The 15,000-nt window shown below is 44.3% G+C and overlaps 4 protein-coding genes across 5 annotated transcripts in view; all 4 read right to left on the bottom strand.

The window, feature by feature from the left end:
- The window catches only part of LOC117826362 (tripartite motif-containing protein 16-like), a 2,059-nt gene extending 922 nt beyond the window's left edge, over nt 1-1,137 (bottom strand). The window contains exon 1 of the mRNA XM_034702359.1: nt 1-1,137. This exon is cut by the window's left edge and continues 922 nt beyond it. Coding sequence (XP_034558250.1) covers nt 1-1,052 — 1,052 coding nt within the window. The 5' untranslated portion in view covers nt 1,053-1,137.
- LOC117826364 (tripartite motif-containing protein 16-like) overlaps nt 1-6,470 on the bottom strand; it is a 19,185-nt gene extending 12,715 nt beyond the window's left edge. The window contains exon 1 of the mRNA XM_034702361.1: nt 6,192-6,470. Within this exon, the coding sequence (XP_034558252.1) occupies nt 6,192-6,260 (69 nt within the window). The 5' untranslated portion in view covers nt 6,261-6,470. The remainder of the gene's footprint in view (nt 1-6,191) is intronic.
- Nucleotides 2,957-4,996, bottom strand: LOC117826359 (tripartite motif-containing protein 16-like). The gene has a single exon (XM_034702356.1). It carries the CDS (start codon nt 4,934-4,936, stop codon nt 3,266-3,268), a length of 1,671 nt encoding a protein of 556 aa, XP_034558247.1. The 5' UTR covers nt 4,937-4,996; the 3' UTR covers nt 2,957-3,265.
- Nucleotides 6,471-6,831: 361 nt separating the features above from the next.
- Nucleotides 6,832-14,720, bottom strand: atg10 (ATG10 autophagy related 10 homolog (S. cerevisiae)). Of its 2 annotated transcripts, XR_004633991.1 has the most exons (8): nt 14,629-14,720; nt 11,951-12,069; nt 11,737-11,865; nt 11,438-11,618; nt 10,150-10,247; nt 9,925-10,022; nt 9,543-9,726; nt 6,832-8,021 (listed from the first exon to the last, which is right to left on the bottom strand). XR_004633991.1 is itself a non-coding variant. In XM_034702074.1 (7 exons), exons 2-7 carry the CDS (start codon nt 12,053-12,055, stop codon nt 9,618-9,620), a joined length of 720 nt encoding a protein of 239 aa, XP_034557965.1. In that variant the 5' UTR covers nt 12,056-12,069; nt 14,629-14,720; the 3' UTR covers nt 9,187-9,617. The 2 variants fall into 2 exon arrangements, 1 of the variants encoding a protein (XP_034557965.1); XM_034702074.1 differs by lacking the exon at nt 6,832-8,021 and having other exon boundaries at nt 9,187-9,726.
- Between the last annotated feature and the right edge of the window lie 280 nt (nt 14,721-15,000).

Raw genomic sequence — 15,000 nt, 5'->3', positions numbered from 1 at the left:
CCCTCTCTCAGGACGTCCTGTAGTTTATCTCTGACTCCTGACACAGCCGCTCTCACATCCTCAAAGTACCTCAGAGGACGGGTCTTGATCCTGGATGAGTGTGTAGATCCACTGAGTCCTGACAGTGAGGGGTAGTCCTGTAGAAACTGGTTGTGGTCCTCTGTGTGTGCCAGCTTCTGCAGCTCAGCGTCTCTCCTCTTCAGCTCAGTGATCTCCTGCTCCAGCTTCTCCTGAAGCTCTTTGACTCGACTCACTTCAGTTTCCTGCTGGGATCTGACCTGCTGCTTCACATCAGAGCGTCTTTTCTCCATGAGACGGATCAGCTCAGTGAACATCTCCTCACTGTGCTCCACTGCTTTATCAGCGGAGCCGTTGATAGCCTCCACCTCCTGTTGAAGCAGCTTCACATCTTTCTCTCTGTCCTGGATTCTCTGCTGGATGTTTAGTCGACTCCCCTCAAGCTCTCTCTGCCTCTCAGTCCTTTCTGCTGCAGCTGAGACCGTGTCGTGGCCTTTATGTTCGTCCATTAAACAGAGATAACAGATAGACTGCTGATCAGTACGACAGAATATCTTCATCACCTCATCATGACGAGAGCAGACGTTCTCCTGGAGCTTCTTGGAGGGCTCCACCAGCTTGTGTTTCTTAAATGGAGCTGCTTCAAAATGAGGCTGAAGGTGTTTCTCACAGTAAGAAGCCAGACACTGCAGACAGGACTTACTGGCTCTCAGTTTCCTCCCGGTGCAGATGTCACAGGCCACATCTTCAGGTCCAGCATAGCAGTGATCAGCAGGAGCAGCTTGGAGTCCAGTCTTCTTCAGCTCCTCCACTAAATCTGCTAACATGGTGTTTTTCTTCAGGTCAGGCCTCCGTTTGAAGGTCCTCATACACTGAGGACAGCTGTAGACTCTCTTCACATCCTGTGTATCCCAGTGGCTTCTAATACAGTTCATGCAGTAGCTGTGTCCACAGGAGGTAGTCACCGGATCCTTCAGTACATCCAGACAGATGGAACAGCAGAATCTCTCTCGGTCCAGCTGGTTCTGATCCATTTCTCCTCTCAGTGACGGTCAAAGAGTTCCTCTAACTCCAGATAGAAACAGTGTCTGAGCTCTGATGGACGGCAGCGGTCTGCTCTTGTTGACTCTCTGCAGTGAATGATGGACAGAGAGTTATCTTGGTGGATCAGAGTTCACTGTATGGAGGACAGGAGGAGGAGTTCTCTGTCTTTGAGAGCGGTAACAGTCAGGATGTGTTCTCTGTGGTTTACAGCCTGCAGTAAAAGTTGAACTTTGACCTTTGATACTTTGCTGTCAGCAGTTTGATATGAAATGTTTGTCCTTCTTTTATATTTGGTGTAAAGTTTGTCAGAATAAAAAGCAGTCAGTGTTTCATATTTTGAAATACAGAGTTGAGTTTTGTCATCTTTCTTCCTGCGTTCAGATCCTCAAGACCTGTTAGAGAACTTTCATTCAGCTCTTGTCCCGAGGTGGGTCTTTACAAGTCCAATGTAATCACAGTACACAGCTTGAAGTGTCATAAAACCATATTCCTCCACAGACACAATAAAACACTCACACCATATTATATCCCTTCATGTGGATCAATCATCCACCAATACCTCCCAAAGGTTCACCATCAATCCACCTTGACTCTCTGAACTGCTGGAAGAATTCTGAATCCTGTTTTTAAAAGTGAACAACATCAGATCTTTAGTTCGACGACTCAAACCATGAAGCTTCTTCACTTCTTGAGTCTCTGAGAGGAGCAGAATAAATGTTCATTGTTACTGTGGTTCAAGAAAACTCACACACACAGACACAGAGACACACACACAGACACAGACACGCACACACACACACACACACACACACACACACACACACACACACACACACACACACACACACAGCGTGATGAGTGCTCGGGTCAGACTCTCTCAAATGTTCCTCGTGTGTTTCACACAAAGAGAGAGAGCTTTCTGTTTTGATGCCCCTAAACTCTGAACTCTGCCTCTGGACATTAAGACGGCGAGCTCTCTGAGTGTTTTTAAAAGTAAACTTAAGACTTACCTTTTTAATCTGGCTTTTAATGTGGAGTCATTTATTTTTAGCCCTGGACTGCATTATTATTATAATCTTTGTTTTAACATTTATTTATCTTATTTATTTATCTATTTATTTCTTGTATTTATCTGATCTTTTTCACTTGAACTGATTTTTAATTTGGGTTTTTACTCTTACTTATTTTATTAATTTAACTTTATTGATTTTATTTTTTAGTATTTTTTCTATTTTTGTCTTTTTTATGATTTTACCGTTTCTGTTGTTTTCTGTCTCTCTGTGTTTCTGCTTGTTTGTATGAAAGGTGCGTTATAAATAAAGTTGAGTTCAAGTGTTTACAAAAAAAGATTACTGTGAAATATTCCTCACATCCCAAAGACTTCAATTTCTTGAAATGACTGAAATTCTCAGACTTGTATTTTTCTGGGTCCCGGGAGGCTGGACCTAAAGTCACAGTTCCTCAAACCTCAAAGACTCTATCCCAGACATACAAACTACTAACATCCAAAGACAGTTCCACGGCTATTGATGCTGGATCTCTGAGAGACTGAGGAGTTCAGGAAGCGGGACGCAGACAGACCACCACAGCGGCTTTCGGGTACAGAGGTCCAGGATCGGGTCCAGGACTTTGGATTCGTCTGTTTCTTTGTTGTAATTCCAGATGTGATTTTCCAGATGAAAAAAGAAAGGGAGCCCCGCACTAACTAACCAAGTGAAGGAGAAAGAAACAGAGCTGACTGAACTCCAAACCTCTTGACTCCACTGAACTGAACTTTAACACACTTTACAAAGAGAGCTGCATCTTTACAACTGAAAAAGAAGAACCAAGGATTCAAGAAATGAATCCTATTAGTACCCGGGTCCAGAAGAAAAAACACAAGAGTGGACAGTTGAACTGATGTTGAGTTTTACTGGTCATTTCAAATTCAAACAGAGTTCTGAACAAACACACAAGTTAAGGACATTTGTTAATAGCAAGTCTTATTATTTTCTGATTGTTTATGGATTGTTCATTCATTGGTATTTGATCCATTTCATGGTAAATAACAGTTACAACAACAAAGGAGAATATGTCAAAGTCCCGCCCACCAAGTTTGATTGACAGCTGACAACAATCAGCTCTCAGCAACAAACAGGAATCAAAATCAAGTTGAAGAATTCAAACACAGAAGTGAACCCACTGTCCCTGAAATCACTTCAGTCTATTTCAGCCGAAGCAACTCAGCTGAACCTACAACAAAGAGTCCAGCATGTAGAGGCTGAGTGAATGTGGTCTGGACTCTGTGGAGGAGAGTCATGGTTTCAGAGACGCTGTAGAAGGACAGAATACCTGCTCTGTGATCCAGGTACACTCCTACTCTGGAGGACCGAGGACCTGAGACAGGAGTCTTCACTTTGTTGTAACAAAAGTCATAATCGCTGTTGTCGTCACAATCTAAACACCAAGATTTGTCATTACCCCCAAACATACCTTCATCTGACCTCCCTGCTCTGCTGATATTCTTGTATGTGACTGCTACATAAACTCTTCCTCTCCGCTTCACCTCCCAGTAACAACGTCCAGTCAGACTCTCTCCACTCAGGACCTGACACCAATAAGTGAATCTGTCTGGGTGAGTAGAATGAGACTGATGTTGACCCATATATGTTGCTTTTCTGTTCCCATCAGATAATAACAGCCATCTGTGTGCTGTGTTTGGATCCAGTGTGATGTCACGTGAGTATTTTAAGAACTCAGCTCTGGTCTTGGGCTCTGGTTCTGGTCTTGGTTGTGACAGTAAAACATCCACTTCAGTCCCTGTCTGTGAGATGTTTGTCCATCCCTCTCTCAGAACGTCCTGTAGTTTATCTCTGACTCCTGACACAGCCGCTGTCACATCCTCAAAGTACCTCAGAGGACGGGTCTTGATCCTGGATGAGTGTGTAGGTCCACTGAGTCCTGACAGTGAGGGGTAGTCCTGTAGAAACTGGTTGTGGTCCTCTGTGTGTGCCAGCTTCTGCAGCTCAGCGTCTCTCCTCTTCAGCTCAGTGATCTCCTGCTCCAGCTTCTCCTGAAGCTCTTTGACTGGACTCACTTCAGTTTCCTGCTGGGATCTGACCTGCTGCTTCACATCAGAGCGTCTTTTCTCCATGAGACGGATCAGCTCAGTGAACACCTCCTCACTGTGCTCCACTGCTTTATCAGCGGAGCCGTTGATAGCCTCCACCTCCTGTTGAAGCTGCTTCACATCTTTCTCTCTGTCCTGGATTCTCTGCTGGATGTTTAGTCGACTCCCCTCGAGCTCTCTCTGCCTCTCAGTCCTTTCTGCTGCAGCTGAGACCGTGTCGTGGCCTTTATGTTCATCCATTAAACAGAGATAACAGATAGACTGCTGATCAGTACGGCAGAACATCTTCATCACCTCATCATGACGAGAGCAGACGTTCTCCTGGAGCTTCTTGGAGGGCTCCACCAGCTTGTGTTTCTTATAGGCCGGAGATTCAAGATGAGGCTGAAGGTGTTTCTCACAAAAAGAGATCAAGCAGAACAGACAGGACTTACTGGCTCTCAGTTTCCTCCCGGTGCAGACGTCACAGGCCACATCTTCAGGTCCAGCATAGCAGTGATCAGCAGGAGCAGCTTGGAGTCCAGTCTTCTTCAGCTCCTCCACTAAATCTGCTAACAAGGTGTTTTTCCCCAGGTCAGGCCTCGGTGTGAAGGTCTTCCTACACTGAGGACAGCTGTAGTCTCTCTTCTCATCCTCTTTATCCCAGTGGGTTTTAATACAGTTCATGCAGTAGCTGTGTCCACAGGGAACAGTCGCTGGATCCTTCAGTAGATCCAGACAGATGGAACAGCAGAGTTTCTCTCGGTCCAGCTGGTTCTGATCCATTTCTCCTCTCAGTGACGGTCAAAGAGTTCCTCTAACTCCAGATAGAAACAGTGTCTGAGCTCTGATGGAAGGCAGCGGTCTGCTCTTGTTGACTCTCTGCAGTGAATGATGAACAGAGAGTTATCTTGGTGGATCAGAGTTCACTGTATGGAGGACAGGAGGAGGAGTTCTCCGTCTTTGAGAGCGGTAACAGTCAGGGTGTGTTCTCTGGGGTTTACAGCCTGCAGTAAAAGTTGAACTTTGACCTTTGATACTTTGCTGTCAGCAGTTTGATATGAAATGTTTGTCCTTCTTTTATATTTGGTGTAAAGTTTGTCAGAATAAAAAGCAGTCAGTGTTTCATATTTTGAAATACAGAGTTGAGTTTTGTCATCTTTCTTCCTGCGTTCAGATCCTCAAGACCTGTTAGAGAACTTTCATTCAGCTCTTGTCCCGAGGTGGGTCTTTACAAGTCCAATGTAATCACAGTACACAGCTTGAAGTGTCATAAAACCATATTCCTCCACAGACACAATAAAACACTCACACCATATTATATCCCTTCATGTGGATCAATCATCCACCAATACCTCCCAAAGGTTCACCATCAATCCACCTTGACTCTCTGATCTGCTGGAAGAATTCTGAATCCTGTTTTTAAAAGTGAACAACATCAGATCTTTAGTTCGACGACTCAAACCATGAAGCTTCTTCACTTCTTGAGTCTCTGAGAGGAGCAGAATAAATGTTCATTGTTACTGTGGTTCAAGAAAACTCACACACACAGACACAGAGACACACACACACACACAGACACAGAGACACACACACACACACACACACACACACACACACACACACACACACACACACACACACAGCGTGATGAGTGCTCGGGTCAGACTCTCTCAAATGTTCCTCGTGTGTTTCACACAAAGAGAGAGAGCTTTCTGTTTTGATGCCCCTAAACTCTGAACTCTGCCTCTGGACACTAAGACGGCGAGCTCTCTGAGTGTTTTTAAAAGTAAACTTAAGACTTACCTTTTTAATCTGGCTTTTAATGTGGAGTCATTTATTTTTAGCCCTGGACTGCATTATTATTATAATCTTTGTTTTAACATTTATTTATCTTATTTATTTATCTATTTATTTCTTGTGTTTATCTGATCTTTTTCACTTGAACTGATTTTTAATTTGGGTTTTTACTCTTACTTATTTTATTAATTTGTGTTTACAAAATGCAGTAGCTGTGTCCACAGGGAACAGTCACCGGATCCTTCAGTAGATCCAGACAGATGGAACAAGAGAAGGTTTCTCGGTCCGGCTGAACTCCTCTCTGTGCCATTTCAGCTCTCAGTAACAACGCTGGTCTGAGTTTCACTTCCTCATAAATGAAGCTAGTCTGAGCTCTGATCTACAAGTCATGTGTCTGAGCTCTGACTGTCAGCTCCTGTTGGTTCCACCCATGTTGAAACTGTAGATCTAAAGGGGAGGGAACCAGGAAGTGTTTGCTCAGAGTGGAGCTGGCTGTGTTTGAGAGCAGGAAGAAGAGGAAGGGGTTATCCAGCTCTGACTCAGGAAGAGGAGCGCTTTGAGAGAGTTTGTCTGTTGTTTCAAACAGAGCTCACTTCTCATGTTCAAACTATTAATAATGAACAAGAGAAGACTCAACATTACAGCTCGAGAATAAATTGATCCCTGACGAAGATCTGAAGAGAGCAAAAAGTAAAGTTTTTTTGCATAGGCTGAAAAATCAATAAATCATCTTTAAATCAATAAATCATCTTTATATCAATAAATCATCTTTAAATCAATAAATAATCTTTAAATCAATAAATCATTTTTATACACCCTGATGTTAAAGTGCTCATTTGTTGGAAGCTCTGAAGAAGGACAGAAGAGAGATCGGTCTGATGTTCACAGAGTTTATTCTGGTCTCAGGTAAAGCATGTGCTCAGCTGAGGGCTCAGAGGGAGTGAGCCCTGATATACAGAAAAGATGAACATTTATCTTCCTGGGCTGCACCCCGTACAAGGGGTTGGACTTTAAGGTTGGCAGTCTCTGACTCCAGTCCAGACAGGTTCAGGACCAGTTCATCTCTATCGTGAGCTATAACAACCTTCAGCCCATGCGTTTGTTCCTGTATGAATCAAACAATGTGTGTGTGTGTGTGTGTATCCTTCAATTCCCCTCTTTGATATAATTGTATTATATCAGCCATAATCTACAGTATATGTATGCAGTATGTGTAAGCAGGTTCTTCATTGCACGGCGGTGGAAATAGTAACATTCACACTAATAGGACCGTTCTAATAAACTCTATCCCCATACAGATCCCATTTGCACTAGATGCCAGCTCGACCTAGCTACAACTGGGAACATGTTCTGGGATTGCACGTCTTTGCGTTCGTTCTGGAATGACATTTTTAAAGCTTTTTTCAGATATTTGCCAAAGGACCATTGAACCTGATCCAATCCTGGCTGCTTTTGGAGTTCCAAACGACAACACAAATATCTCTGCCCCCCCCCTCAAGTTAAATTCAGGTACAACAGAACCAGAAATTCCTGACTATCTGGGCCCCATTCATAGATTTTACTCTCACTGTTCCCTTTTCACAATTACCATAATGTTGAGTCTCATGAAGCTTTTTGCTCTTTACTCTATGTGGGAATAAGAATTGAAAGCTCTCCATGTCAAACATGTCTGTGAAGGTTCTCAGTCATCCAGGTCATGGGAATCCAAAGCTTGATCCGTAAGGCAACTGGACTGGTCGAAATTCTTGAAGACGTTCCACCTCTCCTCCGAAAGGCTTCTTCAGTTCTGACCAGACTGGGGGCAAAACACCTCAGCACAAAAGGAGTAATGTAGTTTATGCCATACAGTGTAATGAAGACTGCAGGGAACGGTACATTGGTGAAACTAAACAACCGCTCCACAGCCTGGCCCAACACAGAAGAGCCAGCTCCTAAGGCCAGGACTCAGCCGTACATCTGCACCTCAAGGAAAAGGGACACTCCTTTGAGGACAGCAAGGTTCAGATCCTGGACGGAGACAAGCATTGGTATGAAAGAGGGTTCAAGGAAGCCATCTATGTTAAGCTTGAACACCCTTCTCTTTTCCTTTTTGATAAAGCTTATAGTTAGAGCTGGATCAGGCTTGGACCAGCTTTTGTCATGCTGCTATAGGCCTAGACTGCCGGGGGAACTGGCACACTGACTGGGATCCTAGCTCACCCCCTTCCCCCCAACCCCTTCATCACTTACTTTAACTCTTCCTGTCCCATTAAAGTTACTAACCATAGACCTTTCTGGAGTCCCCGAGCTCCATTGTCTCGTAGATTCCTCTGAGCTGCCGTAGACATCCTCCTGCTGCGGACGATCTGGACTCCAGCTGATACGGACGTGCTGGACTCCAGCAGCAACAGCTTCTACTACTCGTCTCAACACTATCCCTTCTCTCTCTTACTCCCCTCTATCTGTCTTTCCAGACCCAACTTGGTCGAGGCATGATGGCTGTCTAACATGAGTCTGGTCCTGCTGGAGGTTTCTGCCTGTTAAAGGAAGTTTTTCCTCACCACTGTAACTAGCTAAATACTGCGATGTGCAATGCTCATGGTGGATTAAGATGGTCAGACTGAGTCTTACCCTGTCTTGAAGTTGGGTCTCTGTTCATAATTTGACATAGAGTGGTCTAGACCTCCTATGTTTGTAAAAGCGTCTTGAGATAACGTTTGTTGTGATTTGGCGCTATACAAATAAAGATTGATTGATTGATTGATTCTCTTAACAGAGGTGGTGGACTGAGACACCATTTGTCTCCTACATACAATACTGTTTTGAATTCTCTGTCAAAACAAGTAAGACCGTACTCACACCAGAGACCATGTGACTCTAACGACCCACAGCTGATCCATCTCTTTAACGACTGTCAGGAACTAGGCTCACGACTGCCAGGAGGTACAGAACGACTGTTAGGTGATAGGAGAACCACTGCCAAGAACTAGACTAAGGACCCTACTTAGGGCCCTTTTGTGACTCCTGGACACACCCACGACTGTCAGAGCCTTATATCTTCTAGCTCTTCCCCAGTCTGGTCAGAACTGAAGAAGCCTTTCGGTGGAGAGGTGAAATGTCTTCAAGAATTTCTACCAGTCCAGTTTGTACGTGTACATATCTGTTCAAAACTAAGAAAAAACTAAAAATAAAGATCAATAAAAACCATTGAATGAGAAGGTGTGTCTAAACGTTTGACTGGTTCAACAAACAAAGAGTACAGAATTGAAGTGATTTATTTAAAATGACATTTATACAGTGTGTACAGATTGATCTGATACCAGCAGCTCTTATCTGTAACAAAAGAATAATCCCAGATTGAATCCTAACCTGAGCCCCTGACAATCATCTGAACAGCTCTGAGGTTTGAACATGATATTTCTAAGATGTTTCTCACGTTATAATCTGGCTTGGATTAGGAGACGACCTCTGTGGTACAAGCAGTGGAAACCTTGTGAACACTAAACACTGAGGGGTCATGTTAGAGAGGCAGCAGGACAGACTTGACAAGTCCACTTCAAGTCCACTTCAAGTCCTCTCAACTCAATCCTCCACTTTGGTGGAGCAGCTCCACTTTCAGCATGTAGCTAACAACATTTAGCTCCAGAGGCTGAACGCTGACAGAGAGGGAAACAGAGCAGGTGTAGCTTCAGTCTGGTGAGGCGGCAGGATGGAGCAGGGTGCAGTACTTCAGAGGGACCTCAATGCCCACCAGAGGTCCCACCACACTGAGCCACGTCAGCACGTAGTTCACTGGCCTGCCAGGAGAGAGACACACACACACACACACGCACACGCACACGCACGCACACACACACACACACACACACACACACACACACACACACACACACACACACACACACACACACACACACACACACACACACACACACACAGTAAGTGTCAGGTTTCTTGCAGTACTGGATGAGGTGTGTTCTGATCAAGGACTCCACCTGTGTTGGTGCTGGGCCGCCTGCAGCACAGGCCTCATAAAGTCCTCTGTTCTGCAGGGGTGGAGCATGAAGAAAGGCTGACCCAGCAGGGGGTGCTCCTGACAGACGGACAGAGAGAGAGACAGAGCAAGGGGTCAGTGAGGACGCAGGGAGGAGGAGGAGGAGGAACAGGAAGAGGAGGAGGAGGAGGAAGGTGTAGTGATAAAACCAAGCTGATGGTTGTACCTGCAGAGTGATCGTGTTCAGAGGACTGCGCTGAAGTCCAAGTCTAAAGTTGGGATGGACAGAGCTCCACACCTCCTCCATGGATAGGCTCCTCCCCTCTGACATGGTGACACAGAGGAGACACAAAGCATCCAAAGTTTGCTCTGACACTGTACTGACCATCAAAGCAGTTAGCCTCTTGTACACCCCAACTAGGGACTTTGGTCTGAACTACCTCAGTTTCGACCGGAGGAACGAAACGCAGTTCAGGGGTAGATAATCTCCCCCCTAAAAAGCCCCTGCTAGGTGGGTAGTACTTTTCAAAAAGCCCCAGGGCTTTTCGGGGGGCGGGGCCTGCAATGCTGAACGTGTCTGATTGGTAGATTAACCGCAGTGTTTTTATTCCTCCCTCCGTCCACAATAACATCACACACATCTGTGATTCACTTGATTTCTCTTTCTTTCATTAGTTTTTATTTGTTCTATCTTTTTTGTATGTGTGTGTACTTTTCAAAAGAAGAAGCTGTGATTCTCTTGATTTAGCAGCTTGTAACAGTAGTCTTCTCTCAGCCCACCGTGAATGCGTCTCTCCTCCCGGTGTTCCGTTTTAAAAGTGACCCTGTAAACTGGAGACCTTCAGCTGAACGTGTCAGTGTTTGTGGAGTTTACACAGCTGTTGAAACACAGAGGGAGTTCCTGGGAATGCAAACTAGTTTAGTTTTTATTAAGATTTCAAAATATCCTCATCAGATATTTAATGATGGTCTAAAGACGTTTATGAGGGATGCATCCGGCTGAGAGTCTCCAGTTAACAGGGTCGCTGTTTAAACCAAAACACCGGCCGATCTCTGCCACGGCTTTTTGAGTTAAAAGGATTTTAAAGCCGTGTTGAAACGTCTTTGCTACTCGCGCTTATCTCCTCTCACGTGTTGATTCAGTGAATCCATCTGTGATGAAATATAGCACCATCTAAAACAGCGCCAGCTGAGTCTCTTCATGCTAACAGGCTAACTGTTGTGTTGCTCATAATGATACCTGCCTGTCCGTCTGCTTCTATGGTGTCATCTGTGATGAATGGCATTCCTCTTTGTTTTACTGCCCTCTACTGGTCTGGTGGTGTAGTGCATTTACTTTTATTTCCTCCATACGTCACTGGCCTGATTTACACAATCTACCCGGGACTTCAGCCCGCTGTCGAAACACAGACAACAATGGGGGCACAGGAAGCTTTTAGTTCAGGGTGAAGTAGTACTGGGGGCTAAAAGACCCCGGAACTCTTGGTCGAAATGCACCTTCACATGTCACTCACCTAGAGTGCAGGCTCTGAAATAAAGCACAGGAGCTCCGTAGCTGCAGGAGAACAGGACGTGATACTCGTATTGAAGCGCCTGGATACTTCCTGCAGACTCTGCACAGACACCATCATCGTCTTCATCATCTTCCATATCCCCTTTAACATCTTCAGCATCATCAATGGAAGCAGGGGCTGACTGTGAGGGAGGAGAGGCTCTTTGTGAAGCAGCTGTAACAGGTAACGTGTTTTTAATATGTAGTGATATTTGGTCAAAGCATTTTTAGAATAATGACGTTTACACTTCAGTCTCTCACCTGTTCCTGCTCCTGACAGGAGCTGTGTGTTTCTGAGTCTGAATTTAATCCGTCCAGGTCCCACACTCTGCTCGAGTCCATGATGACTGACCTGAGAGCAGTCTTCTTCAAGTAGCCCTCCTCTGAACCCTGAACCCACATCAGAATCTGCTATCAGCCACATAGAAGGACCACAGCAGACTTTCTGACCCTGTTTTATCCCAGACCTCCTCACCTGCACGCTCTCCCAGCTCCAGCCGTCGTTCAGCTCCTCCGACTGCTGCAGGAGGAGCCGACAACACAGACGGAAGCTCTGCTCGTCCAGCGCACACAGACTCATGGCTTCAGGGAAACCTGGTGAAACACAGGGGGACAAAGATCTATCATTTCTTTTTCAACAACTTATCTCTTCACAAAAACAGAAGCTTTGATTGGTACAATTGGAACAAGGGGAGTAATAACAATGCTTGATACAAAGGCATTGGATAACGCAGAGATTTTGCAATAGTCTAAGCCTCAGAGTCCAGCTCTGCCCCGCTGCTGTATGGGGTTCCACAGGGGTCGATTTTAGGTCCCCTGCTTTTCTCTTTGTATTTACTGCCCCTGGGCTCCATCCTGAGAAAGCATGGCATCTCCTTCCATTGTTATGCTGACGACAGTCAGATATATATGTGCTGCTAAAAAAGAGTAATGCCTCCTCCCTCACACCACTTCTGGCATGTCTTGAGGACATCAAAGCCTGGATGGCTTTAAACTTTTTAAATTTCAATGAAAAGAAAACAGAAGTGATGGTGTTTGGTCCCAGTGGCCCATGTGAACCTCCTCCTGTTGACTTGGACCCTTTGGCAGATTATTTGAGGCCAACAGTCTCAAACTTGGGTTTTAAGATGGACAGTGATTTTAAATTTGATCGTCAAATTAGCTCTGTAGTGAAGTCCAGCTTTTTTCAGCTTAGGCAGCTGGCAAAGGTGAAGCCTTTACTTGCACAGCAGCACTTTGAGACAGTAATCCACGCTTTTATTACGTCTCGGCTGGATTACTGTAACGCACTTTATATTGGAGTCAGTCAGTCCTCCCTCGCACGTCTCCAGTTGGTGCAAAATGCAGCTGCTCGCCTCTTAACTGGAGTTCGTAAGAGGGAGCACATCACTCCGATCCTGGCCTCCCTCTACTGGCTCCCTGTGCACTTTAGAGTCCATTTTAAGATTCTGTTATTTGTTTTTAAATCTTTAAATGGTCTGGCCCCGCCTTACCTCTCTGAGCTCCTTCACCCCTACGCTCCTGCTCGGTGCCTCAGGTCAGCTGATCTGCTGCTCCTGGAGGTACCGAGATCAGAACGGAAGCTCAGAGGGGAGAGAGCTTTTTCTGTTGCTGCTCCTAAATTATGGAATGAGCTTCCCCTCCACATTAGACTCCTCACTGTCCATTTTTAAAACTCATCTTAAAACCCATTTTTATTCCTTGGCTTTCAACCCTGCATGAGACTCTGCTCCTGTTTTAGTGTTTTATGGTTTGTTTTTATTTATTGTTTTATTGTTTTTATTGTTTTATTATCCTGTGTTATGTACAGCACTCTGTTCCGGCTGTGGTCGTTTTTTTAAAGTGCTCTATAAATAAAATAAAGTTGAGTAGTCTCAAATTACACCACTCCCTAATGAGTACTGATGGGTATTATGACATTTTCTCCAAACCCAGCAGGAAAAAAAGTAACGTTTTTTACATCATTCCTACCAACAGCAACTCACTAAGGGTGCTCTGAAACAGACCTTAAAACAGTCTCTAAGGGTGCCCTGAAACAGACCTTAAAACAGTCTCTAAGGGTGCCCTGAAACAGACCTTAAAACAGTCACTAAGGGTGCCCTGAAAAAGACCTTAAAACAGTCACTAAGGGTGCCCTGAAAAAGACCTTAAAACAGTCACTAAGGGTGCCCTGAAACAGACCTTAAAACAGTCTCTAAGGGTGCCCTGAAACAGACCTTAAAACAGTCACTAAGGGTGCCCTGAAACAGACCTTAAAACAGTCACGAAGGGTGCCCTGAAACAGACCTTAAAACAGTCACTAAGGGTGCCCTGAAACAGACCTTAAAACAGTCACTAAGGGTGCCCCGAAAAAGACCTTAAAACAGTCACTAAGGGTGCCCTGAAACAGACCTTAAAACAGTCACTAAGGGTGCCCTGAAACAGACCTTAAAACAGTCACTAAGGGTGCCCTGAAACAGACCTTAAAACAGTCTCTAAGGGTGCCCTGAAACAGACCTTAAAACAGTCACTAAGGGTGCCCTTTAACAGACCTTAAAACAGTCACTAAGGGTGCCCTGAAACAGACCTTAAAACAGTCTCTAAGGGTGCCCTGAAACAGACCTTAAAACAGTCACTAAGGGTGCCCTGAAACAGATCATAAACACCTTGGTTTTTAAACAGTCTGTTTGATGAGCTGAGATTAAAAAGTGTTTGATGTGAGTTTTAAACACAAAATACTGAACATAAAATCATAAATCAACAGAGGGTGGATTATGTTATATCTGATTGTTTTTGTCAGATTCACTGTCTAATGAAATAGAGTACTACAACACAGGTGTGTGTTAAACAGGTGTGTGTTAAACAGGTGTGTGTTAAACAGGTAAGCACATAGACAGAGCTCTGTCACTGTTTATATGTATCAGAGTTATTACAGTGAACATGTGTGCAGACACAAACAGCTGTTAGCTGTCATCGCAAGCCGACCGTCTCATTTCTCTTAATACAAATCTCCTCGTTTCCTCTCTCCTCGTTTCCTCTCTCCTCGTTTCCTCTCGTTTCCTCTCCTCGTATCTCTGGTGGGAGGGACTAAGACGCGAGGATGGAGGTGTAGAGCTTTGATGAGATGCACCCATATATACATAAAGCGTTCTCATAAAGCATAATGTCACTTACTGCTCGCTTCCTGCAGTTGGAGAAACCGGAGCCACTGCTTCACTTCCGGGTTGTGAGATCACGTGACTACACGCGTCATAGTTCAACGTTGCATTTTTCCTGCACAGATATTTATTTAAGATAAAACAAGAGAGTCCTTTACTCGTCCCTTAAACGGGGAAATTCAAGTGTTACAGTAACAAAGTAGACAGTGAAAAAAAATAAAAAAATAAATAAAGCAAACAAGAGCCAATAAAGTAACAACTATTAAAAAGATATAAGCAATTAAAATTAAAGAGGTAAAAAAAATAAGCATATCTTACAACATATATATATATATATATATATATATATATATATATATATATATATATATATATTATATATTAGTAT

Source organism: Notolabrus celidotus, chromosome 15 (genome assembly GCF_009762535.1).
Source record: "Notolabrus celidotus isolate fNotCel1 chromosome 15, fNotCel1.pri, whole genome shotgun sequence".
NCBI lineage: Eukaryota > Metazoa > Chordata > Actinopteri > Labriformes > Labridae > Notolabrus > Notolabrus celidotus.
Note: the sequence above shows the minus strand (reverse complement) of the source record. Positions and strands in the feature narration are given on the sequence as shown.

What these genes read in the sequence shown, in the direction of transcription:
- atg10 (XM_034702074.1), bottom strand. Translation starts at nt 12,055, where the DNA reads ATGAGTCTGTGTGCGCTGGACGAGCAGAGCTTCCGTCTGTGTTGTCGG. An exon ending in GGAGCTGGGAGAGCGTGCAG is followed by an intron (nt 11,866 to 11,950) that starts GTGAGGAGGTCT and finishes ATGTGGGTTCAG; the next exon opens with GGTTCAGAGGAGGGCTACTT. An exon ending in TGAACACGATCACTCTGCAG is followed by an intron (nt 10,023 to 10,149) that starts GTACAACCATCA and finishes TCCGTCTGTCAG; the next exon opens with GAGCACCCCCTGCTGGGTCA.
- LOC117826359 (XM_034702356.1), bottom strand. Translation starts at nt 4,936, where the DNA reads ATGGATCAGAACCAGCTGGACCGAGAGAAACTCTGCTGTTCCATCTGT.